The 23,375-nt window shown below is 40.2% G+C and overlaps 3 protein-coding genes across 3 annotated transcripts; 1 reads left to right on the top strand and 2 right to left on the bottom strand.

Annotated features, from left to right (window-relative positions):
* Positions 1–1,443: 1,443 nt before the first annotated feature.
* On the bottom strand, positions 1,444–11,952 carry LOC145910392 (EF-hand calcium-binding domain-containing protein 5-like). Its single transcript, XM_082997499.1, has 29 exons — positions 11,608–11,952; positions 11,250–11,477; positions 11,078–11,191; positions 10,774–10,994; positions 10,542–10,644; positions 10,366–10,483; positions 10,230–10,303; positions 10,026–10,154; positions 9,837–9,963; positions 9,626–9,778; positions 9,305–9,520; positions 8,747–9,238; positions 8,563–8,684; positions 8,261–8,415; positions 8,104–8,204; positions 7,706–7,859; positions 7,163–7,331; positions 6,588–6,706; positions 6,371–6,530; positions 5,928–6,098; positions 5,547–5,719; positions 4,966–5,200; positions 4,529–4,730; positions 4,305–4,468; positions 3,657–3,801; positions 3,122–3,249; positions 2,769–2,873; positions 2,412–2,531; positions 1,444–2,069 (listed from the first exon to the last, which is right to left on the bottom strand). The coding sequence occupies exons 1-29, from the start codon at positions 11,863–11,865 to the stop codon at positions 1,863–1,865; spliced, it is 4,863 nt and encodes a 1,620-aa protein (XP_082853625.1). The 5' UTR covers positions 11,866–11,952; the 3' UTR covers positions 1,444–1,862.
* An 878-nt stretch (positions 11,953–12,830) lies between these two features.
* Positions 12,831–16,325, top strand: LOC145910829 (high-affinity choline transporter 1-like). Its single transcript, XM_082998037.1, has 9 exons — positions 12,831–13,005; positions 13,216–13,364; positions 13,962–14,082; positions 14,205–14,353; positions 14,590–14,724; positions 14,861–15,014; positions 15,150–15,367; positions 15,623–15,769; positions 15,936–16,325. The coding sequence occupies exons 1-9, from the start codon at positions 12,831–12,833 to the stop codon at positions 16,323–16,325; spliced, it is 1,638 nt and encodes a 545-aa protein (XP_082854163.1).
* Positions 16,326–16,690: 365 nt separating this feature from the next.
* LOC145910302 (DNA topoisomerase 3-alpha-like) lies at positions 16,691–23,371 on the bottom strand. The gene is made up of 19 exons (XM_082997375.1): positions 23,155–23,371; positions 22,770–22,903; positions 22,576–22,651; positions 22,349–22,509; positions 22,197–22,288; positions 21,973–22,143; positions 21,559–21,841; positions 21,070–21,274; positions 20,937–21,005; positions 20,533–20,649; positions 20,328–20,457; positions 19,856–19,969; positions 19,350–19,515; positions 19,106–19,249; positions 18,615–18,737; positions 18,453–18,560; positions 17,797–18,291; positions 17,498–17,670; positions 16,691–17,170 (listed from the first exon to the last, which is right to left on the bottom strand). The coding sequence occupies exons 1-19, from the start codon at positions 23,311–23,313 to the stop codon at positions 17,004–17,006; spliced, it is 3,087 nt and encodes a 1,028-aa protein (XP_082853501.1). The 5' UTR covers positions 23,314–23,371; the 3' UTR covers positions 16,691–17,003.
* Positions 23,372–23,375: the final 4 nt, after the last annotated feature.

Here is a 23,375-nt window from a genome sequence, read left to right as displayed (position 1 = left end):
AAATGTGCAGTTCCGAGCACCTACTACCTTTTCCTGCCATTCGTATGCAGACATGTTATGACATTACTCTGTTTGTTTTTGAACACGCTGTTTCTAAGAAGTTGCGCAAAACAAAACCTACACAAACCGAAACTGTACGTAATGTAAACTGACCAAAATGAGAACTGCCCTGTTTCAACGCTCCAGCGCAGCACGTGAGTGCCTGCAATTATGAGAAGCAGCGAGCGAGAACCCGCAAGGAAAAACGCACTGCACCACACGGCCGAAGGCATACATAATACTAACAGGTGGTTTGTTTCCAAAAGGTACATACAACATAATACAACGATCTACATCTACTAAAGTCTCAACATTGCAAACCCGCTTAATACGAAATATCTTGCTTTTTTACGCAATACGTAATCGTTCTAAACCGGTAGTTTTAAGTTTTGTTTGTAGCGTCTCGTATTGGTCGTTAAAAAATACTTGTAGTAACCGCATTTTGTTTAAAGTCACCGCCAATTTATTCAAACCGACACACTGTCGCCACATTGTCGCCAATCCCCGTTGCATGTATTGTGTGTCGTTTCCTCGTCTTTTTGCTTTCTTTTGTTTTACAATCACCGAACTCGTACCTGCATCGCCGATAACAACCACTGCTTTATATATATGTTGATATTTATATATATATATATATCTTTTTTAAGTACATCATTTGTTTTCTTTTCGTCTTCATTGTCTCGCTATCTCGGCAATATATCTTTACTTATGCTGTGTCTCTGAAGAAATCGCCCGCAGGCACACGAATTTACAGTTCTTTCTAAATCTACTTACGGAAACGACTGACCTCACATATACGGGCCTTCGCAATTGACCGTTATCTTCAAACTCCATATTGACCAACACTAACATCTCAGTAAATTAAACGAAAGCGGGTTAAGCGTAAGTTCCACACAAAATTCCAGGACAAATACCAACACCGCTCATAATAGCTTGGTACATTGTTTTAAAAGTCAGGGTGGCATTGTTTGAACTGAATCTCATACGTAAGACAAGCCATGCATAAACTATCACGCTCTTTGTAAGATTCAATAACACCGTGATGGCTTACTTAGTAATAGGGCCCACTGTAGGCTATTGGTACTCTTGCTCTGACATGAGGCTTGCCAGCCTTGTCACATTTGAGAGTACATACCGATGCTCGGGTTTGTTTGGGTGAATCAATTTTTCATAAAAACAAGTTGCCTCATGAAATTATCGACATGCTATGTATGCTTTAATGATACATCTTTAAACACAAACTCTAAAAAAAATTTTTCGGCTAGATACAAAAGGGTTAAAACATTGCCTTAAACAAGTGTTATTGTCAGTCCATTACTGACTGCACGTTTCAGAAGCCAAAACGGCACAGCAGTTTTGCTGGAATGCATTGGTTGTGTAAATTTCCACATATACCCGTGACAGTTAAGCGAATATAGTGTATTTACAAAGATTGTACGATAGAGGGATCGAGAATTTGAAATGTTGATCGACAGCAAACGTATTGACACACACTGATTAGCTCTCAAGGTAAAATTGTGTGAAACATTGTTAAAAACATAGATAATCGTCAAGGTAAATACGAAGAACATCCGTCCGATCACAGTGCAACAATAAAGCATGATAGGTAAATTGCGCTACTAAATCAAAGAACAGGCTTATTGCCAGCTAACACCAGAGTATATAGCGAACAGTATATAAGCGACTTACGCAATCAACATTTTTCTCATGAGAACTTTTTCTTCCGACAAGATTAAATGATAAAATGATACAACAACAAATCATACTATTGTCAATGAAAAGCCACCTTTCAAAACAACTGCAATGATTTTTTAATAAGATCCTCAAATGCTTTCAGCCAATCCTCCATCAGCGCCGCTCTCAGTGGTCAGATTTGTACTTGCTGACGTCACAGGGGTCACGGCAGGCTGACCTTCATTTTGTCGCATTTTTCGCGCATGTTCGATGAGCGAGAGACAGACGAACGCCCAGTTGTAAAGCTGTTGAGCTGGACGGGATCCGTGCTTTGCAACCGCACCGTGAGCAATTCCCTGCAAATAGTCGAAAATTTACACTCTGTAGATTTTTAATTGTGAGGTATCGGCCATACATTACTTGGAAGTTTCATCCATCAAAGCAATAACTATGTATGACGAAAACTCTGCTTTTATAACCGCAAAACAAGTTAAATGAAGTACCAACAAACAGTTTACACTTGCGCAAACTCACAACGACTGAAGTTCTAGTTAGTCAGCTTGAGGCAACTTTGCTTGAATTTGTTTTAATTTCTTACTAAGTTTTCGTTTGAAACGTTCGTAAACAGGTCTCACGCCATGTCACAAAATGTTTTGGAATTCAGTCAATCAGACACAAATTTGTACAAAAAGTCTTACTTTCAGCAACAAGCCAACGTTTCTTACAACATCATCAGTTTTCTCATCGCTGTCCCCATTCTCCTTTTCCGAAGTTGGATCGTAAGAAAGAATCTGCTGCCTCAAGCGGGATGACAGCAGCTGGCGAAGATTAAGCACAAAAATTAATATTGGATGGAAAGAAAATGTCATTTAGACAACAGGAATCAGCCTGTTTCGCTTGGTAGTGCAGTCGGATCTGTCTTATCTTTTCAGGTATCTTTAACTATCCCATATCCGATCTTGTATTTTAAAACATCACACAAAATCTTAATTTCACTCTTTGTGAGTAATTTTGGATATTGGATAGAAATCAAACATTTTGAGTCACAAACCGACCTGTTTGCACTTCACCCAGTCGTCGAACTCAGCCTGTATCTCCGGGTCGTGATAGAACAGATGAAGAACCGCTTTAAGAATGTTGTGGATCATCACAGGAGGCACCTGGCGAAATTGTCCACGCAACGCATTAGTATGAAATGTTGCCTTTTTTGCAAATTAGTTTTTTTAGGACAAGAAAACGAGATAGCTGCAAGATGCAATCTGTTTAAGATTGAAATACTATTTAATGCAGGAATTGAAAGCCTGTTTAGTGTTTACAACAATAAAAAGGCAATTGCATTGCGTAATACCAAAGTAACTTGATGATTACAACTTGTAATTTGAAAGCATCGCAAGACACAGCATTTTACCTGGTAGTTTTTCAGCTCAGCAAATAAACTGTTGTCCAATTTACTGACGTTCTCCCTCAAATCTGTGAGCATGAGGCGGTCGAACATGATGTCCACTCTGGTCTCATCCGTTCCACGTTCCTCTGCCTCTGTGACCACAAACGAAACAGATTTGAGGTTGGAATGAATTGATTAGAAGGTCCCATAACACAAATACACGAGAATGGAACATTGGTGTTTGTTTTGTAAAAATGACTTGTTGCATTTTAAACCGCGTGAGTACAACCGACTACACGTGTTCAACAGAGCGGATTCAACACTCCAATTAAATGCGTTAAACCCAATTTATGCAATAAGCTGTTTCATTTGGGTGCAAAATATCTGGAGTTAATAACTTTGAAAAGAAAAGCCTGGGAACTCATACTGGGTTCGAAACGTTTACTAAGAATATGATCAGCAGCATCCTATCTCTAATTCATTTGCTTTGTTGTTTTTTGCTTTTTTTCACTTTTTTAAGGCAATACATTAAAAAGCAAAACTAAAGGTAAGTTATTACCAAGCACAACGGTCTTTTCGCCGCTCGCCGATTCCTTCATGACCTCTCGATTCGCCGCTTGCAGAAGTTTGAGCATCCTCTGTACTTCTTTGTATTCGTGACGCGGCAGGTTTCTCAGAACACCGATACTGATGTCAATCACGCACTGCCCACATTTCAAACAACATAAACCATTTCTAACCAATGGTAAATTTGATAAGCCTCGACATATATAGTATAGTTTTGCAGTAATGCTTCATGCAACGGCATAATTTGCAGCATCGCCCCACTGTGCAGGTCCTTACTTGGCGATCACAGCTATCGTACCCAGATCATTAGGTTTACAGGCTTCGCAGCCCGGGCATTGCAGCTTAGCTGGATCAGCCACTTTTTCTGACAAGTCGAGCAAGATCTAAAAAATCAAGCTCCCGGTGAGGTTTGAACTCACCACCCTGGGCTAACTCCTGTAGCTCAATGTCTGATCCAGCTAGGCTACAATGACTGGGCTGCGAAGCCTGTAAACCTAGAGTAATTTTTTCGGCCACATTGGCCTATTTGACCAACTCAAATTGAGCTTTAGCACGATCCATATTCATTAAGAGTTTCCATATCCCTATACATGTACCAAAAGTTGATAGTTAAGCAAAACAACCAATCAGTGGTGTTAACCTGGCATCTTCCGTTGTCGTCTCTGAGCGGATAAGCGGTGTGTCTTTCTCCGTAAGCATCGGCCGACGTCGTTTCCGAATTTTCAACGCACTTGAAAAGATAATCTCGGAAGAGATTGTCCTTTCTGTACAACCTTGACGGTCGAGCATGCGCCGTTGTAACACCTGTAAGTTATAACACAACTCCTTGAAAGTGGATAAAAAACAACCTTTCCTGTGATCTACCTTTGTTGTTATCGGCTGTCATCATCTTTCGAAGCACGTGGTTGGCTTGACCTTTCGGATCCGGTTCAACAAAATAAATCACGATCGTGCGGACTTTCGGCGCCCGACTGTGAACCCAAGACATGGCGGCATCGATGATGCGCAATAGCTTTCTGCGCAGGTCCACGTGGTGAAAGGCCGCGGAAAATGTCTTGGCAATCCCCTGTCACAAATCACAATACAATACACTTGGAGGGTCTTTCGGTTCTCCTATGTATTTAGTATAGTCGAGTGATAATGACTGTTTCAATATAGTGTAAGATTAGGTTCATATTCGGTTCTTATCAGTTCATTGTACTCGTTTACGGCGTAATTATACTTGCCATTACGACGGGAAATATGTCCGGCATACGAAGCGGTTTGTTTGTTTGGATTGCATCAATAGAATTGCATCAAACCTGATAGAAGCTGATCTCGTGTGATGCAAAAATGCTTCGGTCGGCGCCAGGGGCATTGTCAATATTATCGATTCCGATCAAGCCGTAAGTTCTCCGTTTGACGTCACGGAGGGGAACGAGTACGAGGGAACCCTCGCGCTCCCCCTCCTGGCGGTCTGTGTTCCAGAAGTAGACGCGACCGTGGCTTTGAACTCGAGGAACGTGAACGAGCTTTCCACGTCTTACCGCGTAAAAGCTGTAAGGTTTGGTGACAATAAGTTCAAGATCGCACAAATCTAAAAAAACTAATTAATCAACTTCGGTGAAGCTAAGAGGGATCGACACAAGTCATAGATATTACAGTACATGAAATAAATGTCAAAAGAAAGCGTTTTTCTGGAATATGTGGTACAAAGGTTCTTTCATGCCCACATAGCTTTTTCCGATAGGTTCATAAGCATAGGCGATTGGATTCGAAATTTGAATCGATATTCAGGAAGCAGAATGAAATCCACACTGGCCAGTACTCATAGGTAGATTACCTTACTTCACGTAAGCCACAAGTTTCATTTTATCAAAAGGGAAAACATCTTGTGGAATACCTTATTCCTCTCATGTCCTCATAGAAAGCCTTTCCTAGCATGTAGGGTGCGTTGTCAGGCGTGGATGCCACGTAGCGAAGCAAAACATTACCACGGTGTGGGTACAACGTGTTGTGCTCGAGCAGGGCAACATAAGAACTCACTTTCTTTTGGTTCCCGTGTGAATCAGCGTCCTTTAATTATTAAGGGCTTTTAGCACAATAATTTGTCGTAAGGAATACTGCTAAAAGTTACTGCGAATATTTAAACTTTTAATGTGTGATAAGGAAATGCAACTTTGGGTTTTAATAATTTCATTTAATAGAAACATTGTTTCTTTAGAATTTCTGTAAAAAATGGTCTCACCCAATAAGGTCAAATTCTAATTGAAGCGCCACAAACCTTGTACAAAGTTTGAAACACGGCCCTGTACACCGACTCCATCGAAGCACCACCAGTTTCTGCTGAAACTTGGATCTGAGCAAGCCACTTTCTTCTCGCTTCACCTCGAACTCGCTCTGCATACGTTCGCTCGACAGTGCTTGTAAGAAACTCGATGACGCCATCAAAAACCTAAAATACCAACAATTGTGTGAGCGTTATTTGTGTAAGCATCAAAACTAACAATTTTGTGAGCATTAATATATTTTGGTGCTGTTATAACTTAAGCAAAAATATAGTTTTATGTAATGTCTTCGTGTAATTTCCCAAATTATCATAATGATGATTTTGATGAATTTTGCTCCCGAACGTGGTCACAAAAAATTGTGTTGAATTGCTATAACGTGGTGTTCAGTACATTCAATAAGGTTTACTGGAAAAAGCGGGAGTCGTCACATGTTTACCTCCTCTCCTCCACTCATCTCGGAGCACACAGTGTTGATGTAGACGTGGAACTCTTTTTTGTTCAAGCGTCGTCGGTCGTGATAAGGTGTATTCTTGCGCAATTGTCGCACAGCTTGTCGACCACGTTTCAGTGCCCCCGACTCCATTCCACCCTTGTATCTGAACGAAGTATTTTGTGTTTGTAACGTGTTTACATCAGCTTAATTAACCTCGTACTTTGAGAGAATATCTTCAACCTCTTCGTGGTCCAAATTACCCTGACCATCGTTGTCCCAAATGTTGAAGAGTCTTTCGACCATCTGTCGGTGCTTTGCCGATAAAGCTTCTCTCCTTGCCTGTAACAAAACACGTCCAGTTTCATAAATTACCTCTTCCTTTACAGGTAAAGCAATGACAGTGACATCAAACAAAATATTTGTTACCCACCAAGCTGCTCAGTAGCTTTTTTACTGTAAGCAAACCGTTAAACTTGTATATAATTTACCAAAAAACGTTGACTGCTTTATATTAAGTTCCTGCAACTGATCAGATGCGCGTTGTTTAATGTTTGCTCTTGTTTTTTGTTTGTTGTTTTTAGAATATCGATATATACTATGTTGGTGATGTTGGGCATATTCTAATAATCTATCTTTCTAAATCTGTTAATTTTGCCAGAAGGACAGATTATTAAATTATAACTGTTATATACACTGGGCGAAATATATAAATTCTATCATCAGGTGTCCTGGACGATTTCGCAATCACCTAGGTTAGTCCAAGAATCACTCTTTATGATACACCAATTAACACACCCGCGCAAGCCGCGACATTTTCTCTTCCTCCGTCTCCACGTAACCACCGTGAATGAAGTTGACCATCTGTTCGACCGTCACGTGATTCGTATCGTCGGTGACGAAGTTTTCAAGCAGGGAAACAAACCGACCCTCACTGAGCTGACTCTCGTCGAAAACGCTCGTCAACCTACAGATCAAATGTCGCTTTCTTTATGAGTTTTTTATTGTAAAATGTTGGATTTCAATGTGAATAGAGAATGAAAAAAAATGGATGAATTTAAAGGCCCCTGGCAGGCTGTCGGTCGCACACCGTATCGATATGATTATTTGTTGGAGAAAGCGCAAAATATATTTCAGGTTGCCTTGTTGGAATTAACACATAATCATGTTGGATTTCAATGCTTCAGAAAAAAGTTTTTGTGCAGAAACGTCAAGTTGCACAAGTAAAGTTAGTAGGATTATTATCTGGTGACATTTTAATCTTAACTTCAACCTTCGTTGTAGGCCGCAAAAAACTTTACAATGAAATATTTTAATTTTCCTATTTCCAGGAGCATGTACCTCGACTGACTCCTAGACGAGTAGTGTGAAAAGAATTCGGCCGAAGGTCGATCGGGAAGTATTAGAGGTTCGGCGGCAAACGTTACGCTCATCCGACTTGCGCTAGCCGGTCTAGTTTTAACATCCACAGGCTGAGGAAAGTAAACGTCGTCACCTGTAAAACAAGATGTTTATTTAGTTTTGTCGAAAAATGAACTGGCCATTAGCTATGGTAGTATTGATAGTAATTATTCAGAAATACAGCGCATCAGCAATTTTTTTTTTGTACATAAGTATTAATTTATTTTGTATTTGGCGGCAGGTGTTAATTGCCGCCAATACGAGCGTATTCATTGCCATAAGAATGATAATTGACAGAGGGTAATATTCGTACAGTATAAATATTGAACAAAACCTACGCATTTCCTCTGCAGTGTGCTGAACCAAAATTGTCTCCGATTCTCCAGGCAGAGTCGTCACCACTGTCTCAGCGTCGCGATCTGTGTCTTCCCCTTTGTCCCTGCAAACAAAAACATCTAGAATACAGTAACAACTTCACGCAACAACGTTACTTACATTTCCTCTGCGTCCGGTTTCTCTTGTTCCGTGGATGTTACGCCTCCCTCATCCTCCGTGTTGTTTTTTTCGGCTTCGCTTGTGCTTTTGCTGGGGGCTCGCTTTTGTACGGTCGTAAATGTAGTCGTTTTTCTTCCCGGAGGTTGTGGTACTGCCTGGGGGTCATACAAACGGTTACATTTTGACAGTTAGTAGATTTCTAGTGGCTTTCATACAGATTGGCTGCGATGCCACTTAAATCTAATTTTCAAAAAGTTTCAAAACTTTTAAATTTTAATTCGACTTTTTTCTGTAGAACGTACTTTCGAAAACTGCACGTTTACAGGCCCAACGTCCATACTGCCGTCCGTACTGGGTGCCGGCGTGACGAGAGTTGCAGCAAGGTTGCTGCTACTGGAAAGAAACTTGCTTGCACTTCCTTCAGCTGTTAAATATTGTCCGTTTTACTATTAGACAAAACACACTCTCATTTACTTGTGTCCCTACCGTTATCCACTTCCTTGTCGTGTGATTCTTCCTGCTCAGCATCAGTGGTGTCTACTTTCTCCTCATCTTCTAGATCTTTTTCCTCGGTCCCCTCTTCTTTAGTTTCAGCAGGAGTTCCGACCTTGTCTGATTGTTCTTCCTCTTTTATCACGTTTTCTCCTTCCACAGCTGTGGCCTCGGCATTTGCCTCATTAACAACAACTTCATCATCATTTTTTTTATCATCTGCAATAGTCTCCTCCTGTTCTAATTGCGTCACATCTTCACTGGCAGGTGCAGCATCAGGTTCAACGGTTTCGCCCGATTCCTCCTCAGGTCCAACAGTTTCGCCCGATTCCTCCTTAGCTGTGTCTTCAACAACATCAGCAGATGCAGGTGTTTCTTCAGTCATGACTGGAGCTTCCTCCAATTTTGGTGTCTCTGTTTCTGCGGGTGGTTTGTCTTCACCTGCTGCTGAGGAGACCTTGGTCGATAACTGGTCTTCTTTATCTTCTGAAACATTCAAGGAAAGAATATAAATATTCAAACACGGGCACTTCTGGTCCCAACAAACTTTACCTTGTTTTTCAACTGCTGATGTTGGAGGGGAATCACCATTTTCAGAGCCTATCTTGTCTTTCTCTGCGAGATCTTTACCATCAACTGACTCCGTTAGCTTTGCCTCAGTTTCATCACTTTGAGGTGTTGATGCTACCATCGGTTTATCTGCCGTATCTCCAGCTTCTAAGGGGGTTGGCTGTGTTTCTTCTTTTGAAGGTGCTGAATCAGTTCCTTCTAAATAAACACAGTATACATTTTTAAATCATTGTTTGTGTTTTTGCACTTAAATTCAAGTATTTCTTGTGGGTAGAAGTTGTACATCTAATTTACTGGCACAACCTTGAGTTCCAGCCAAACTTGACATTGGCACCGAAGCCCACTCTGAAGAACCAACTTCCTCTGTAGACACATTAACAGTTTCATCTCCACTCCTGTCCTCATCTTCTGAATCAGGATACAGGTCGTCTAATTCTTCCAACTCAATCACAGGCCCTAAAAGAGATCAAAATAACCTTAGATAGTAGTTTGCCAAAATACATGCAAAACTTACACTTTCTGGGGTTATGCAAACTGTCTTTAGGTTCATCTGTAAGCTTGTCATAGAACTTTTCAAGCAAGTGAAGGACCCTATGGCGGTCAATGAATCCAGTTTTTTCAGAATCAATGCTTTCAAACAGCTGTACAATGAGATAAATTTTACCAAATTATGTACAACATACACAGATTACAATTAAAGAACCTGAAGAAACATGCCCTTCCAAACTTCGTGCTCAAATGTTTTTCTAAAAGCCATTGCACACTGGTCAAGGTGCCTCAGCAGTTGCCTGAACTCCGGCATGGACATTTGGCATACATAATCCTCAATATACTGAAAAACCACACCCAAATAAAGTGTTAAAAATGATTGTTTTTTAATTTTGAAAAAATGCATACAAGTTCTTACCAATATATACTCTTCCACATTAAGTGCTCGACCTGTTTCATCAGTGGCCTCAAGTTCCTTGCTGTAGTGAGCAACTGAAACACGATAATTGTTATTTTAAAGGAAAGCTGTTACTATACATTTTCAAAGCACAAACCAGTCTCCTCATCTGTTGCTAAATGGGAAGATATTTCCAAATAAGAGTACAGGGCATTTTGTATAAGCTGCAACTGAAGCCTTCCTTCTGGTCCAAGCAACCACTGATCAAATTGCATCTACCCAGATATAAAGTTAAAGCATAGATACTCAACAACTCTGGAAGAAATAAAATACCCGTAACAAACGAGCTCTCTCCCGGGATTCTTCCATTCTACGCTGTTCTGTTTCTTCCATGCTGATGCGCTTTTTACGTGCTTGGCTTTTCAACCGTGCCAATCTGCAACAGTTTAAGAAGTTGATTAATTCGATACAAGACAAGATTTTTTTTCAAATCTAAACTATTGCAAACAGAATGCATAAACAAAAAATTAAAATGTGTTCTAGTAATCTGTATGTTAATACAAACTTGTTAGCCTCCAGCTGGTAAACATCCCGTTTCAGATCCTCTGCAACTTTGCGTAAGCCACGAACATAGGGTGATGATTCATTTAATTGACTGTAGCGAGGATTGTTTCTCATTAAATATTGTGCCAGTAAGTTTAATGGATTAAATCTGTTCCTGATGTCACTATTTTCATCTTCTTCGTCATCATCAATAAGTCCTCGTTTCTCAGCTTCAAGTAGCAGCTGCAGAAACAACAGGTTAACCAACTGTATTTTACACAACAAAAATGGACCTTACTTAACAATAGCTAATGCTTTATACATACCTTTTCCATTCCTAAAACCAGTGTGGGCAAAAGTTTTTCAATCAAGTAAACTCTTAACTCTGAGCTGACAGCATTTTCATTAAACCAATCTCTAGCAAGTAAGTCCACGGGCAACTGAAAAGCAGAGTGAAGGGCATAATTCATGGTAATATATTAAAAAAGCTGCACTAACAGTTCTTTCCAGTTTTAACGCAGATGCTTTTTCATTTCGCATTCTTTTCTTCTTCAGTTTTTGTAGAGCAAGAAGTTTTCCCTCAAGCTCTTTGCGTCTGGCCTCGACCCACTCTTGACTTAAAATAAAGCCTTCCATTTCAGGTTTACTCTCAACTTCATCAGCAGATGCATGGAAAAAAACATTCCTTGATTTTTCTTCTAAGTGCTCTGAATGTTGTGCTGATTTCTGCAAAGCAAACAATGAAATTCAGCTAAACTACATCCAAAGTTGATTAAAAAATGGCATTCATGAAAATGTACACCAATATGTGCACTGAATGACATGTGATTGAAAAAACAAAAGCAAAAAAACACACTTGTGTTCCTGCAGAATGACACTGGACATCATCCTTGTTTGTTTGTAGGTTGATACCAGTTGTTGTTGAACTGAATGTTATGATGCTTTCAGTAAATGAGCTTCTCTCATCATATAAACTCTGATCATGAACTTCTTGGCAAGTTCCGCCATCTGAGCTTTGTCCAGTGAACGTTTGTTCAGCTATTGACGATTGTTCATCCGTGTAGGTACTGCCAAAGGCACTCCCAGTTTGCGTGGAAAGAACTGGTGTAGCCATGATTAGAATAAAACTTTACCTTCAGTCATTCAAATTTTATTTGCTGACGTTATTAAAGCATCACATGAGTACTTAGTTCAAATAACAGACTCTGAGACATAAAACGAAAGAAAATTGTATGTAATAAAATTATATATAAAGCAATAATACGAATTATAATTATCAAGAAATGTAGCTTCCAGCTGCACTTAGCTTCAGTTGTTTCCATGGATTTAGATTGCGATGATTTTACAAGGCCGATACAAGTAAAAATCTTTTTTTAAAACTATTGTACCTAAGATTTCTATATCAAAGAACTGTATCTGCCGAAGGCGTTTACAAACCAGCAATTATAATTTGTTTTGTATTAATTATTACATTTTGTTGATATGACTGAAGTAAATCTGTAAAAAAAATTATAATTCGGAAGATTTTAAAGATTTTTCGGTTCCCTTTTGTCATTTTACTTTCTGAAATTCTTTATGAATAATTCGAAAAAAAATAATTCGATTAGATTTCTTGAGGGTATATGTTGCGAAAAATGCTGGAATGATGATATGGTTTCCCACAGAAATATTTGTGGCATTGAACATCAAACGATTAGGTATTAGGCAAGTTGGTGGACCCGCTTAACCATTTTTTTTTATTTGACACCATATCTACAAGGAAATTTTACACGCAGTTTATCTTCGCCTTAATCTCTTCCATCAGCCGCTATTTCTTCAAACATTAGAACGCAATATTACGATGAAAAAGCATCCATTGGTAAAGAAGTTAAGTTCCATATGGTCTTTGTTCAGGAATTGCGCAAGGTAAACCTTCTTTGTTATTGGCTGGTGGCAAACACTATGCGTTTTTGGCACAGCACCCGGACTGCCTGGCCAAACAAACAACATTCAGTCGTATTAAAGCTGCGCGCGAATCATTTTACGAGTCCAGCAGTGACTTCAGGGGAAACCGAATACATTCCATCGCATTTGAAACAGATGGGTATAAACGTACCAGGTCTCGTTTCCATCATAGTATTTTACCTGATAATTCTTGGCATCGGAATATGGGCAGCTTGGAAAAAACGGAAGAGTGGTGTGGAAGACAAAAGCGAAGCCGTAATGATTGGAGGCCGCGATATCGGTCTCTTTGTGGGAAGTTTTACAATGACTGGTAGGTGATTATAAAATTGCACTACACAGCTTAGATATATGTGTACATATATATCTTGTATTTAAGTCGTAATTGTCACTTGCTTTACCAGTATTTTACATTATAATTGATATTTCAACTTATATCTGTACCAAATTAAGGTGCAGATATGTGTGACAAAAGTATGATTTGGGTGACAGCCACATGAGTTTATGAACGTTAATTTTGCAGCAACGTGGGTCGGAGGTGGTTATATTAATGGAACAGCTGAATATGTTTATACGCCTGGGCTTGGATTATTGTGGACGCAGGCACCGTTCGGCTACTCATTCAGCCTGGCCCTCGGTGGTTTATTCTTTGCAAAGAAAATGAGAAACGAGGTAATAAGTGTGCTAAATGGGTGGCCCAAGTTATTGTTCTTTAACCACAGGCCTGCGTTAATGCTCCTTTCCGCTAATATTCTTGTCTTATTAAATGGTTTGTCCTGGTGCAAAGTTTATACCTTTGCGTTATGGTATCTTTTTTCTGTGATGTTCAGTTAATTAAAATGAAAAAGGTTGAGAATCATTGGCCTTGAGGATTAGTACTGAACATATTTGACATCAAATCCAAATGTTGACCAGGAATCCTACATGAGTTGTGCAAATTTAAACAACGGCGCTTGGGGGCGTGCATTGCACGTTACAAACACTAGCAAAAAAAAAAAAAAAAAAAAAACGGCCCTCGAACAGCAAATAGGTGCTCACGGTATAGGGTTTTCTATCGTAAAGCCTGGGCTTTACCAACAATGTCATGTGATCTTTATTACAAAAGGTCCTCGCACCGGTACATTTTTTCTTTCGGGGTCCCTGGGCACTCCCAGTCTAAGTACATACTGTGTTGTATTTTTAAGGTTCACTGCACACAAACAATTGATTAATAGCAGCACGAACTTGTGCTAACAAGTCATTGTCTGATTGTTTGCATTAAACCTACAGGGTTACGTGACCATGATCGACCCGTTACAGCGAAAACTTGGCAAGCGAATGGGTGGATTACTGTACATACCAGCCCTAATGGGAGAACTATTTTGGTCAGCTTCTATCTTGTCTGCATTGGGTAAATAAACAACCAGTTTGTAGTTATTCGAAATAAAACAATTTATAAAATGATTGTGGCATTTTTGTGCATTTGGTCACTAAATCGTGTGCTGTTGGTATCACGATATATTTGTGCTTAAGGTGGGACATTGTCAGTAATTTTGGATCTCGATGTGCGAATATCGGTAATCGTCTCCGCAGCGATTGCACTTCTGTATACACTCATCGGAGGACTTTACTCAGTGGCCTACACCGACGTGGTCCAACTTGCCTGTATATTCATCGGTTTGGTAGGTTCACCATGCAAACAGTTCACCGAACTTCAAATATGTACCAACCATACCTACATAATGTTAGTAATTAACGGTTGCAAGACGCCGAGAATGCAGCGACTGGCTGCAAAACGATGCAATGACAAAGAGCATTGTTGCCTTTATACACTACTACTCAACGTATTCAACATTTGAGGTGGCCTCTACAGCCATGTGCGGTAGAATTATGATCCTTTTGTATCTTTACTTTGCAGTGGATAAGCGTTCCGTTCGCTTTCCTCAACCCTGCAGTAGCGGATATATCTACAACCACTACCGGTAACTCATCTTGGTTGGGTGCTTGGGACATAGAAAGCACGGGAATTTGGATTGACTCGATGCTTCTTTTGGTATGCAAGAGTCCTCTTTTAGCATGTAACAAAAACACAAGTAAAAAAAATGTTCACAAATTTGTGTTTCTTGTTGACAAACATGCAAAGGTTAATTCAAGGAAAGCATAAAACCAATAAAGAGTATGCATGGCAGATGTTCGGAGGTTTGCCGTGGCAAGTCTACTTCCAACGTGTCCTTTCTTCTGACTCTGCACAACACGCCCAAATTCTGTCTTACGTTGCTGCTGTTGGGTGCGTTGTGATGGCAATACCTGCTGTGCTCATCGGCGCCATTGCCGCATCAACAGGTTCATACATTTTAAGCTAAACTACGTAGTTTGCCCACTTTTAAGTAACATTTAACCAGATAATATGTTTTTTAACATTTACCTTGACGTATGTTGTTAATCCTATATTGAAAAGGACGGATGACTTTTAAACAGATTGGAACGCCACGTCTTACGGAAGTGAAACGCCGTATGAGAAGGGGGAGCAGTCGATGATTTTGCCAATCGTGCTCCAATACTTAACGCCAGTTGCTGTATCCTTCATCGGGCTTGGGGCAGTGTCTGCTGCAGTGATGTCCTCGGCAGACTCCAGCATTCTCTCTGCGTCAAGCATGTTCACCCGCAACATATATAAGCTCGCCTTACGTCAAAAGGTTGATTGTCAGCTCTTAAGGACTGTTTTTAAGTTCAAACCACCATTAACTTGCGCATTTGCAGGCCAATAATTCCTGCACGTAATCCCAAGTCGTTTGTTTGAAGTTTTCTGATATATACATAGATTTCGCCTATACAGGCATTATCAGTATCACTAAAAACACAAATAACTCAATTTAAAAACATCTGTTACCAAGTCTTTGTTGGCCATAAAGAAAACAGGGGATTCAAAGTTTACAAAATATCAATTGTAGGCCAAGGAGAAGGAAATGTTGTGGGTTATGCGGATCGCAATTCTTGGTCTAGGGGCGGTCGCCACAGTCCTTGCTCTTTCCATTCAGTCGGTTTACGCCCTGTGGTATCTAAGCGGAGATTTCGTATACGTGGTATTATTTCCTCAGGTGGGTTTATGGACTTGCTGTTCTATAAACAATGCACAAATAAAAATAATTCTTGTCGGTACGGCGTTCTAATACAACTGCTGGTGTGCCCTTCAAAAAATGGGAACTAAATTTTAGTAAATTTAACTTTTCAAAAAATTCTTACACTCGACTTTGGTATTGACAGTTGACCTGTGTTATATTTCTTGATCCCAACACATACGGTTCGATTTGCGCCTACGTCATTGGAATCGTATTGCGCTTGGGTGGCGGGGAGCCGTTCTTTAACTTGGAACCGTACATTGCCTATCCCGGTGGCGTGTACTTCCCGTACAAGACTTTCTCGATGGTCATCTCGCTATTGACGCTTCTGGTTGTTTCCTACTCTGTGAGGTACCTCTTCGTAAGCGGAATGGTGCCTCCGCGTTACGATTTTCTGAACTGCAATTTGGCTTACGGCGGTCGGTCGGCGGCCATGAAGAAAAAAGAAGACGACTTGGATATTGAGGAGGAAATAGTAGACGAGTCGACTGGAAAGGAAAACGAGGCCTACGAAGCTGAGGTCACCAGTTTGTGAACAAGATTGGTATCAACAGAGGAATAGTAGGCAATGCGTTGTAACTATAATAAAACATTCATGTGTCGCTGCACACTGTATGTGTTGGAAATTAGCATTCAAGGATTTTTTTGCTCAAATGCTTTATCAATAACAACTTCCACGCTAATTGAGTGACTCCTTTGCTTGGTGGCTGTTCCGAATATCAGCGTGTATTTTGCACGAATAACATCCCTGTTTACTCCTTATTTGTCAAACTTTGGGTGAGATAACACCTTTTTTAAAAGTGCTAAAGGCTTTCAAACAATAAAACATGTTGCTTTTGCACCACAAGAAAAGAAACCATATTGATTTTATTCTTGGAAAAGAGAGAACTAGCTCACGAAAAAGTAGAAATATCCCAATCGGATAATAGAGAGTTTCTAAATCGAATATCCCAATCGGATAATAAAGAGTTTCTCAATCGAATAATACCGAGTATCCCAATCGGATAATTCCCTAAAGCTGACAGTGAAAGTAGTTAAAACAGACAATGTTTCAATAATAAAATCATAACATGAGTAAATGTGAAGCAGAATAGAAATCAACACGAAACACTTCCAAGAAGCAAACGCACAGTAAAATTTGGCGGCAATAAAAATAACCTTCAAGAAACTATTTCAACAGAAGAGATGGCACCAACTTACTACCAAAGTCTGGTCATTTATAGGGGCAGCCGCGTTTTGTATGACCGGTCATGTTACAAATGCTGCATGTGGGAGGTTTTCGTGCGCGTGCAGAGCTTTGGCCCGAGGGTCTTGCATTGCTACTTGAGTGATTAGAGTTGCTTGCGTTGTCGAAACTACGGTTTGAAGTTGCTGAGTTGTCTGCGGGTTACAGGTGGCAAAGGTTCAGATTGGTTTCTTATCAATTATTAATGCCAAGTGTATGTTGACTATTGTGTTGCAACGCCCACTTCAGCGTCAAGTGTTCCATACACTTATACTTGCAGCAGCTCGCTTTAATTTATTTTAAGTTTGATCAATGGAAATAAATGACGCCATTTTTCTTTGGAAGTAAGTTAACCCCAAATATGGGAACATATTCAGACAGAAACCAAAACATCAAAATATACTTAAACGTGTCATAGACTGCATGCCTATGCACAACCGTTTGGTTTAAACACAGGCAACAAAAATTTTGACAGTCAATACCTGTATGGGCGTCGGCCCATTCAAAGAAGCCGCATTGTTCGCCACGTGGTTTCTCGCATGTATAGAACGTTCTCCCCTTGTTGGCTCCGTCCTTCTGTACAGTTCGTTCCACAGCTGCCGTGTTACAGTTGCACAAAAGCGACCCACCATTCGTTTCACGGTGTTGGGATGACCTACAAACAGTTGTGTTAACAGCGCATTGGGCATGAATGCACCGAGAAGAAACATCTACTTTTTTCGGTAATATTGTGCACTGAATTGTTCAAAACCGAACTCATTCATGACACATGTTAACATACCACTGGGTGTTACTCTGACGCTGGACGAGTGGAGACGAAGTACTTCGCCCCCTAGCGGACGGAGCGGGGTCAGCCCAAGCGAAAAAAGTACATCCGCCCTCTCGGTTCGGGCATTTGTAAAAGTCACGTCCTTGGTTGGGGCCTTCTTTCCGTACAGTAAGTTTTATCGCTTCTACGTCACAGTTACAGTTTGGCGTCGAGTCTTCGTAACTGACTGTCGTGGAGCGACGATTTTCGGATGCGCTTCGTTGTTCCGTGCGCGCCCTTCTCGCCGATGTGGAACCGGAATGCGAAGACATTTTCCTTTTCCCCGTCTGTCTTTTTCCGGCACCACTTCCGCCTCGGTTTCCAGATCCACCGAGGAATCCGGGACCACCTCCACCCCCTCCTCCTCCACGTGGTCCATTGTGGTTGGAGGTTGACGGTGGACGACGGTGGGTGGTAGCAGAGGGAGGACGGGTTGTTTGGTGAGCGCTGGTGGAACCATGGGTGTACCTTTTTCGCAAAACAAATATTTAACCACAGTAACATATAACCCTTTCTAGACCCTCTATGAAAGTCATAATTTAATTGTCACAATTAAACTTCACAGCAGTTTCGAAAAAGTTTGGGATTCCGTTATGCGATAATTATGCAAGTTACTGAACCATTCCCACCTGATACCGAGTAAGTTGTTTACGTCTTCATCGCACCCGCCGATGCAAATAGGTTGTTCGCAGTCAAAGTAGGCGGGAAGAGCACCCCGTTCGACATTTATCCGCACTCTAAAGGGAAAACTATTCAAACGAAACCGAATTTAGTGATTAAAGTCTAAGAACCTGTGCACGGGCGGAGGGCGACATCTAGTGCACGAGGATTGGGCGACGGATATTTCGCTGATGAACTTGGGTAGGAATGCGGCGGTTCGACAGTCTGGGTATCCCATGCATGATAACATGAAACTGGAGATAAGTTACGGTGGATAATAATGCATTTTATTACTTTTTCAAACCAACAAAATTTTTGACATTCTGTGGGTATTCATGGCAAATCACATCGTTATTCAAACGTGATTTAGTGAGAGCACCTAACGCAAAAAAAAATCAATTGTGAATAACTGACATCAAAAATTGAAAAAAAATGGTATCTAACCAACACTGCAGATGCAGGCCTAGCGATCACGGTATACTTCCTGATAAAAAACCAGGCCGATCCTGTAGTAAAAAGCTACTGCTTTTTTGAGCAATGGTGAATAAAATTGGTTGGACAGCCTTTCCGTGAAGTTAATTTTAAAGGTAACCTAATTCTCGGAACTTAAATTCACACTCACCCTCCGTCTCTCTTGCGCTTGAGAACCATGTCCTTACCACAAGATGGACAAGGTCTGACGGGTTGGGATGTTTCTGACGGGTTTAAGGCACTCGCCTCCACTTGCGTTCGGTTACCGAAGTAAACGCCCAACGCTTCGTCCAGTCTGAAATACAGTGTGGTCATAATAAAGATGCAAGACATCACATGTGTATAAAAATTAAGGTTCGGCCAATTTCGAGAGTTTTATTTCGCCTTTGTCATACTTTTCAGCTTTTTGTAGAGCTTCTTGGAAAACTGCGCGGTAATTGTTTATGTGACGTTGGCGCACTTCGTCTTTGTGCAACTCTCCGCTGCATATTCTACCTAGGTCCGCTTCAAGGTCGGCTCGTAACTCCGGTCTGGACATTTGGTACCCCATCAGGTTGTAACCTGTCACAATAACATATCCAGATAAACACGTCAGGCAAGAAATAATGACTATAAAATATTAGAAAATATTCGTCAGAACTGAATATTGCTCATTTTAGGCGATTCCGCCTAGAATTATGAAAGCATGTTTACATGAAATCAAGGATGTTTCAAACAAATCACAATCTACACTTTGTTTTCTTTGAATCGAAGTTCTATATTATGTTTATGCACAGGTTTGCTATGCACCAAATCGTAACACGGTGTTTTTAACCGACAAACACAAGTGGCGAAGAGACATGTTTTCAAATTGTTTAAATCTTCATGTTAACGCCCATCTTAGAAAAAACTGACATTTTACCTTCAACAAGACCCATCCCTAGTTCCCCGGGCGTAAACCTTTGGTCGCTGGTCAGTCCGACGTACATTCGTTGTTTAATCGTTTCGATGTGTTCGGCATGAGTCGCGTCTGTGCCTGTGGAATCACAGAAAGGCTGCATATGAAAAGTGTCAGCTCATAAACCGAGCTTAGCATTGACAAACTGGAATTTCAAATTTGGTGAAATTATGAATTTTGCGTGAAACTTTGGTTGAAAATTTGCAACATAAAGCTTTGCACAGTAGATTCTCTTTAGTGCATAAGAACCCTGCGATGATGATTTCCGGGCCAAATCGTACAAGTTTGCACAAAAAAAAACTTGCATTCCTAAGGAAAAATTACCAATATTCATGATTTTTTATGTCATTTTTCAACTTAAAATTTCCGCAATGAGCTAAAAAGGTAATAAACTGGTATATTTTGTTTCCTGTAAAGCTTTTTGAAGGCCACTTACCGATTCCATGTTTGTCCATCAGAGCAATCAAGTCGGCTTCTGTGAGCAACGGAGGGGCGGTAGTTTGTCCCGAAGTCTTTTCGATTGACGTCGGTTCGAACTCGTCGCCAACGTTGTACACTGGAATAACCTTCAAATCCACAAATGAGATGGGAATATTTCACTCTCGGTTGATGGCAAAGTAAATGAACAATTACTAAGTTACCTTCGCGTTCCATCGGTCGTATATGTAAACTTCCAAGTAGTTTTTGGCGATAATCATGAGACCCTGTGCGGAGAATTTCTCGCCACCAAGTTCGATCTCAACCGTCGTTTCGTGACCCTAAAGCGAATGCAAAACAAGTTTTGTAGCTTAAGTTGCTTCTAACAAAAAGTCTTGTTTTCATACGGCAGAATGTTCACACATCAAATACGGGGTAAAGGTCCACTACAAATAATACAAGTTTATGTAGAAGACTTTAAATATTAAAAAGTGGGATCTTAACCATAGACTCCAGGAGCTGGCCCAGCGATCATTGTACCTTCCGTAATGGCAGTAAGTGTTTACGTAGAACTTTTTATATCAAAACTTTCATTTTAGAAAAAAAAATTTATCAATCACATCCTAACCTGAGCGTCGCGATGACAGCACGCCAAGAAATGGCGAGTAATCAGTTCGTACACCTTGGCTTCGTTGCCCTGAAACAAAACCACAACCACGTTCAACACAACGAACCCAAGTCAAAGACACACTGTAACATACAGTCAGGCCGTTGGTGAACTTGGTCGGGTGGATTGGGGGGTGAGCTTTATCCGTTTTGTTGCCGTTGCGTGGATGCGGACCCATTTCCAACAAACTTTGTGCGAACGACCCCCATGTGGAACTTCTTGTTTGTTCTTCCACAAGTCGGGACAAGCTGATGTCTTTCGGGAAAATATTGGTTTCCGTGCGGGGATAACTGATGAACCTGAATATTTTAGTTTTTCATTCAGCGAGTTTTTCACTTCAACAGAATGCAAAGCGCTGTTTGTGGGTAAAACATTGAAAGCAAAAGGTATTAAGGCTTTATTAAATGTACAGTTGAAAAACCATCAAACAGACAAAAGCTTACACTAAATGCTTTGCCACTACCCAATTTTTTCAAAGTTACTGTAAAAATACCCCACAAATTTATATGCATGATAACAGGATACCAATGTTACTTCAGCTGATTCATAAATTGTGTGTATTAAAAGAAAGTTACTCCACTACCCTTGTGTGTAAAGCTTCTCTGCAATTTTCATTGTCTCCTTTGCATTAATTCTAAGTTTTCTTGATGCCAATTTCTCAAGCTCCACCGTTTCCAAGGCAACAGGTCTCCACTTGTTTTTAGGTTTGCTCGAAACATCAACAACAGTTGCCACTGCAGGAGGTTCCACACAGTTTTCATACAAAACTTGGCATGCAAGTTCATCGAAAAGTCGGTGGCGCTTCCAGTTGAACATGGCAGTTATGTAATCTGTTTCGGAGTCTGTTTGCTCCTTGGTGTGGGAAACTACAGAGCAGTAAATAAAAAATTAGCTTTTTTTTATAGAAATTGACTAGGTTTAAGCGTAATTGGTAGCAATCAACTAGTAAGAATACAATGGAGCAAGAAATCGGTAAAACAACAGCATGATAGTCTACCTTCTATTTTCCAGAATGGTTCGGATTGAAATTGTTCCCTGGCTTTGTATCTCTCCACAACAAAACCAAGGGTTGGAAATTGGCAAGGACCATAACTGATCAACTTATCTGATAATACTTGGGGAAACACCTTTTGTAGACGCAGAGTCTGAAACCTTGTAAATGCGGCACCTGGAAAAAGGGCTTGTTGGTGCCTTAAGGTTAGCTTGGCAATGTTTACAAACCAATTCTGAGATCCAACTCTTGTCTAACATCCACTGCATCACTGACATTTCGATCTGGCGGCACTAAGTCTTGGCATGCTGTCTTTATTGATCTAAAATGTTAACATGCTAAAGTTTTGGCTATACTATTTGAGGTTATTAATATTAACTACCTTTCTGTAATTTCAGAAAATCTTGCACGATGAACTTCAATGTTGGGTTTTACATTCCTGCAAATGTTGATAATTTCATAACCAATATTTTCTCCCTCTCTGTCACAATCAGTCCAGATCACCAAGGCCTGGCATGATCGAATCTCCTTTTCCAGAGTTCTCTGTAGAAAGTAAAGTAATTTTTTTCATACAAAATCTACATAGTAACAAACCACACTTGCATGTACCTTAATGTTGTTCATGTTTTCAGTAACACACTTTTCAACTTCAGCATCAAACAACGAAAGAGGGTGACAGGAATGCCTGGACAACAACCATGACAGTAAGACACTATATGTAGTAGAATGAATTACGAACATAGCAACATTTAATTCAGGTTCTAAAGCTTCAAAACGTTACAAACACAGTATCTTGAACATACCATTTTCGATAACTGCCAACAAACTCATAATTCTGCAGGTGACCTGAAAGTGATGTCATGACTACGCTGCAATTTCTTCCGAGCATGTGGTAGTCAAATTCATACACCTTGTTGTACTTCGAAAAACCTTCTCTCTACAACGTCAAGGTGTAAGACAATGAGAAATAATTATTTTACTACATTTAAATTATACAATACATTTATACCACAATTTTTGGCATAATTGAGGGATACCATGCATTTATGGGTTGGTTTCCACCATGTGTATGGTGATACATAGAAAATATACAAAATTTAGACTTTATAAAGATGTCTTTTAAAGCAAAGATCGTATTTGCTTCTGTTATTAGAAAAAAATAACTATTTGACAACAAAAAAAAATTACCCAATGGGATTGTTGGTTTGACAATATGGCCGAAATCCGCTTTGCAGCATCATTCTTCTCAGCAACATTTAAAACTTTGTACGACTGTCTGGGCATACCCAATGAAATTTGCCTCGAACATGCAAATAACTCAAAATACACCCGCCTTAAGCATACCATAAAGACTGCTATGTTGAATAATTGTCAAAGCTTCAGACGTTTTCTGATATAAATTTAAAGAA

This window comes from Ascidia mentula, chromosome 8 (assembly GCF_947561715.1).
Source record: "Ascidia mentula chromosome 8, kaAscMent1.1, whole genome shotgun sequence".
NCBI lineage: Eukaryota > Metazoa > Chordata > Ascidiacea > Phlebobranchia > Ascidiidae > Ascidia > Ascidia mentula.
The sequence above is the reverse complement of the archived record's forward strand: the minus strand, read 5'-3'. Positions and strand labels throughout refer to the sequence as shown.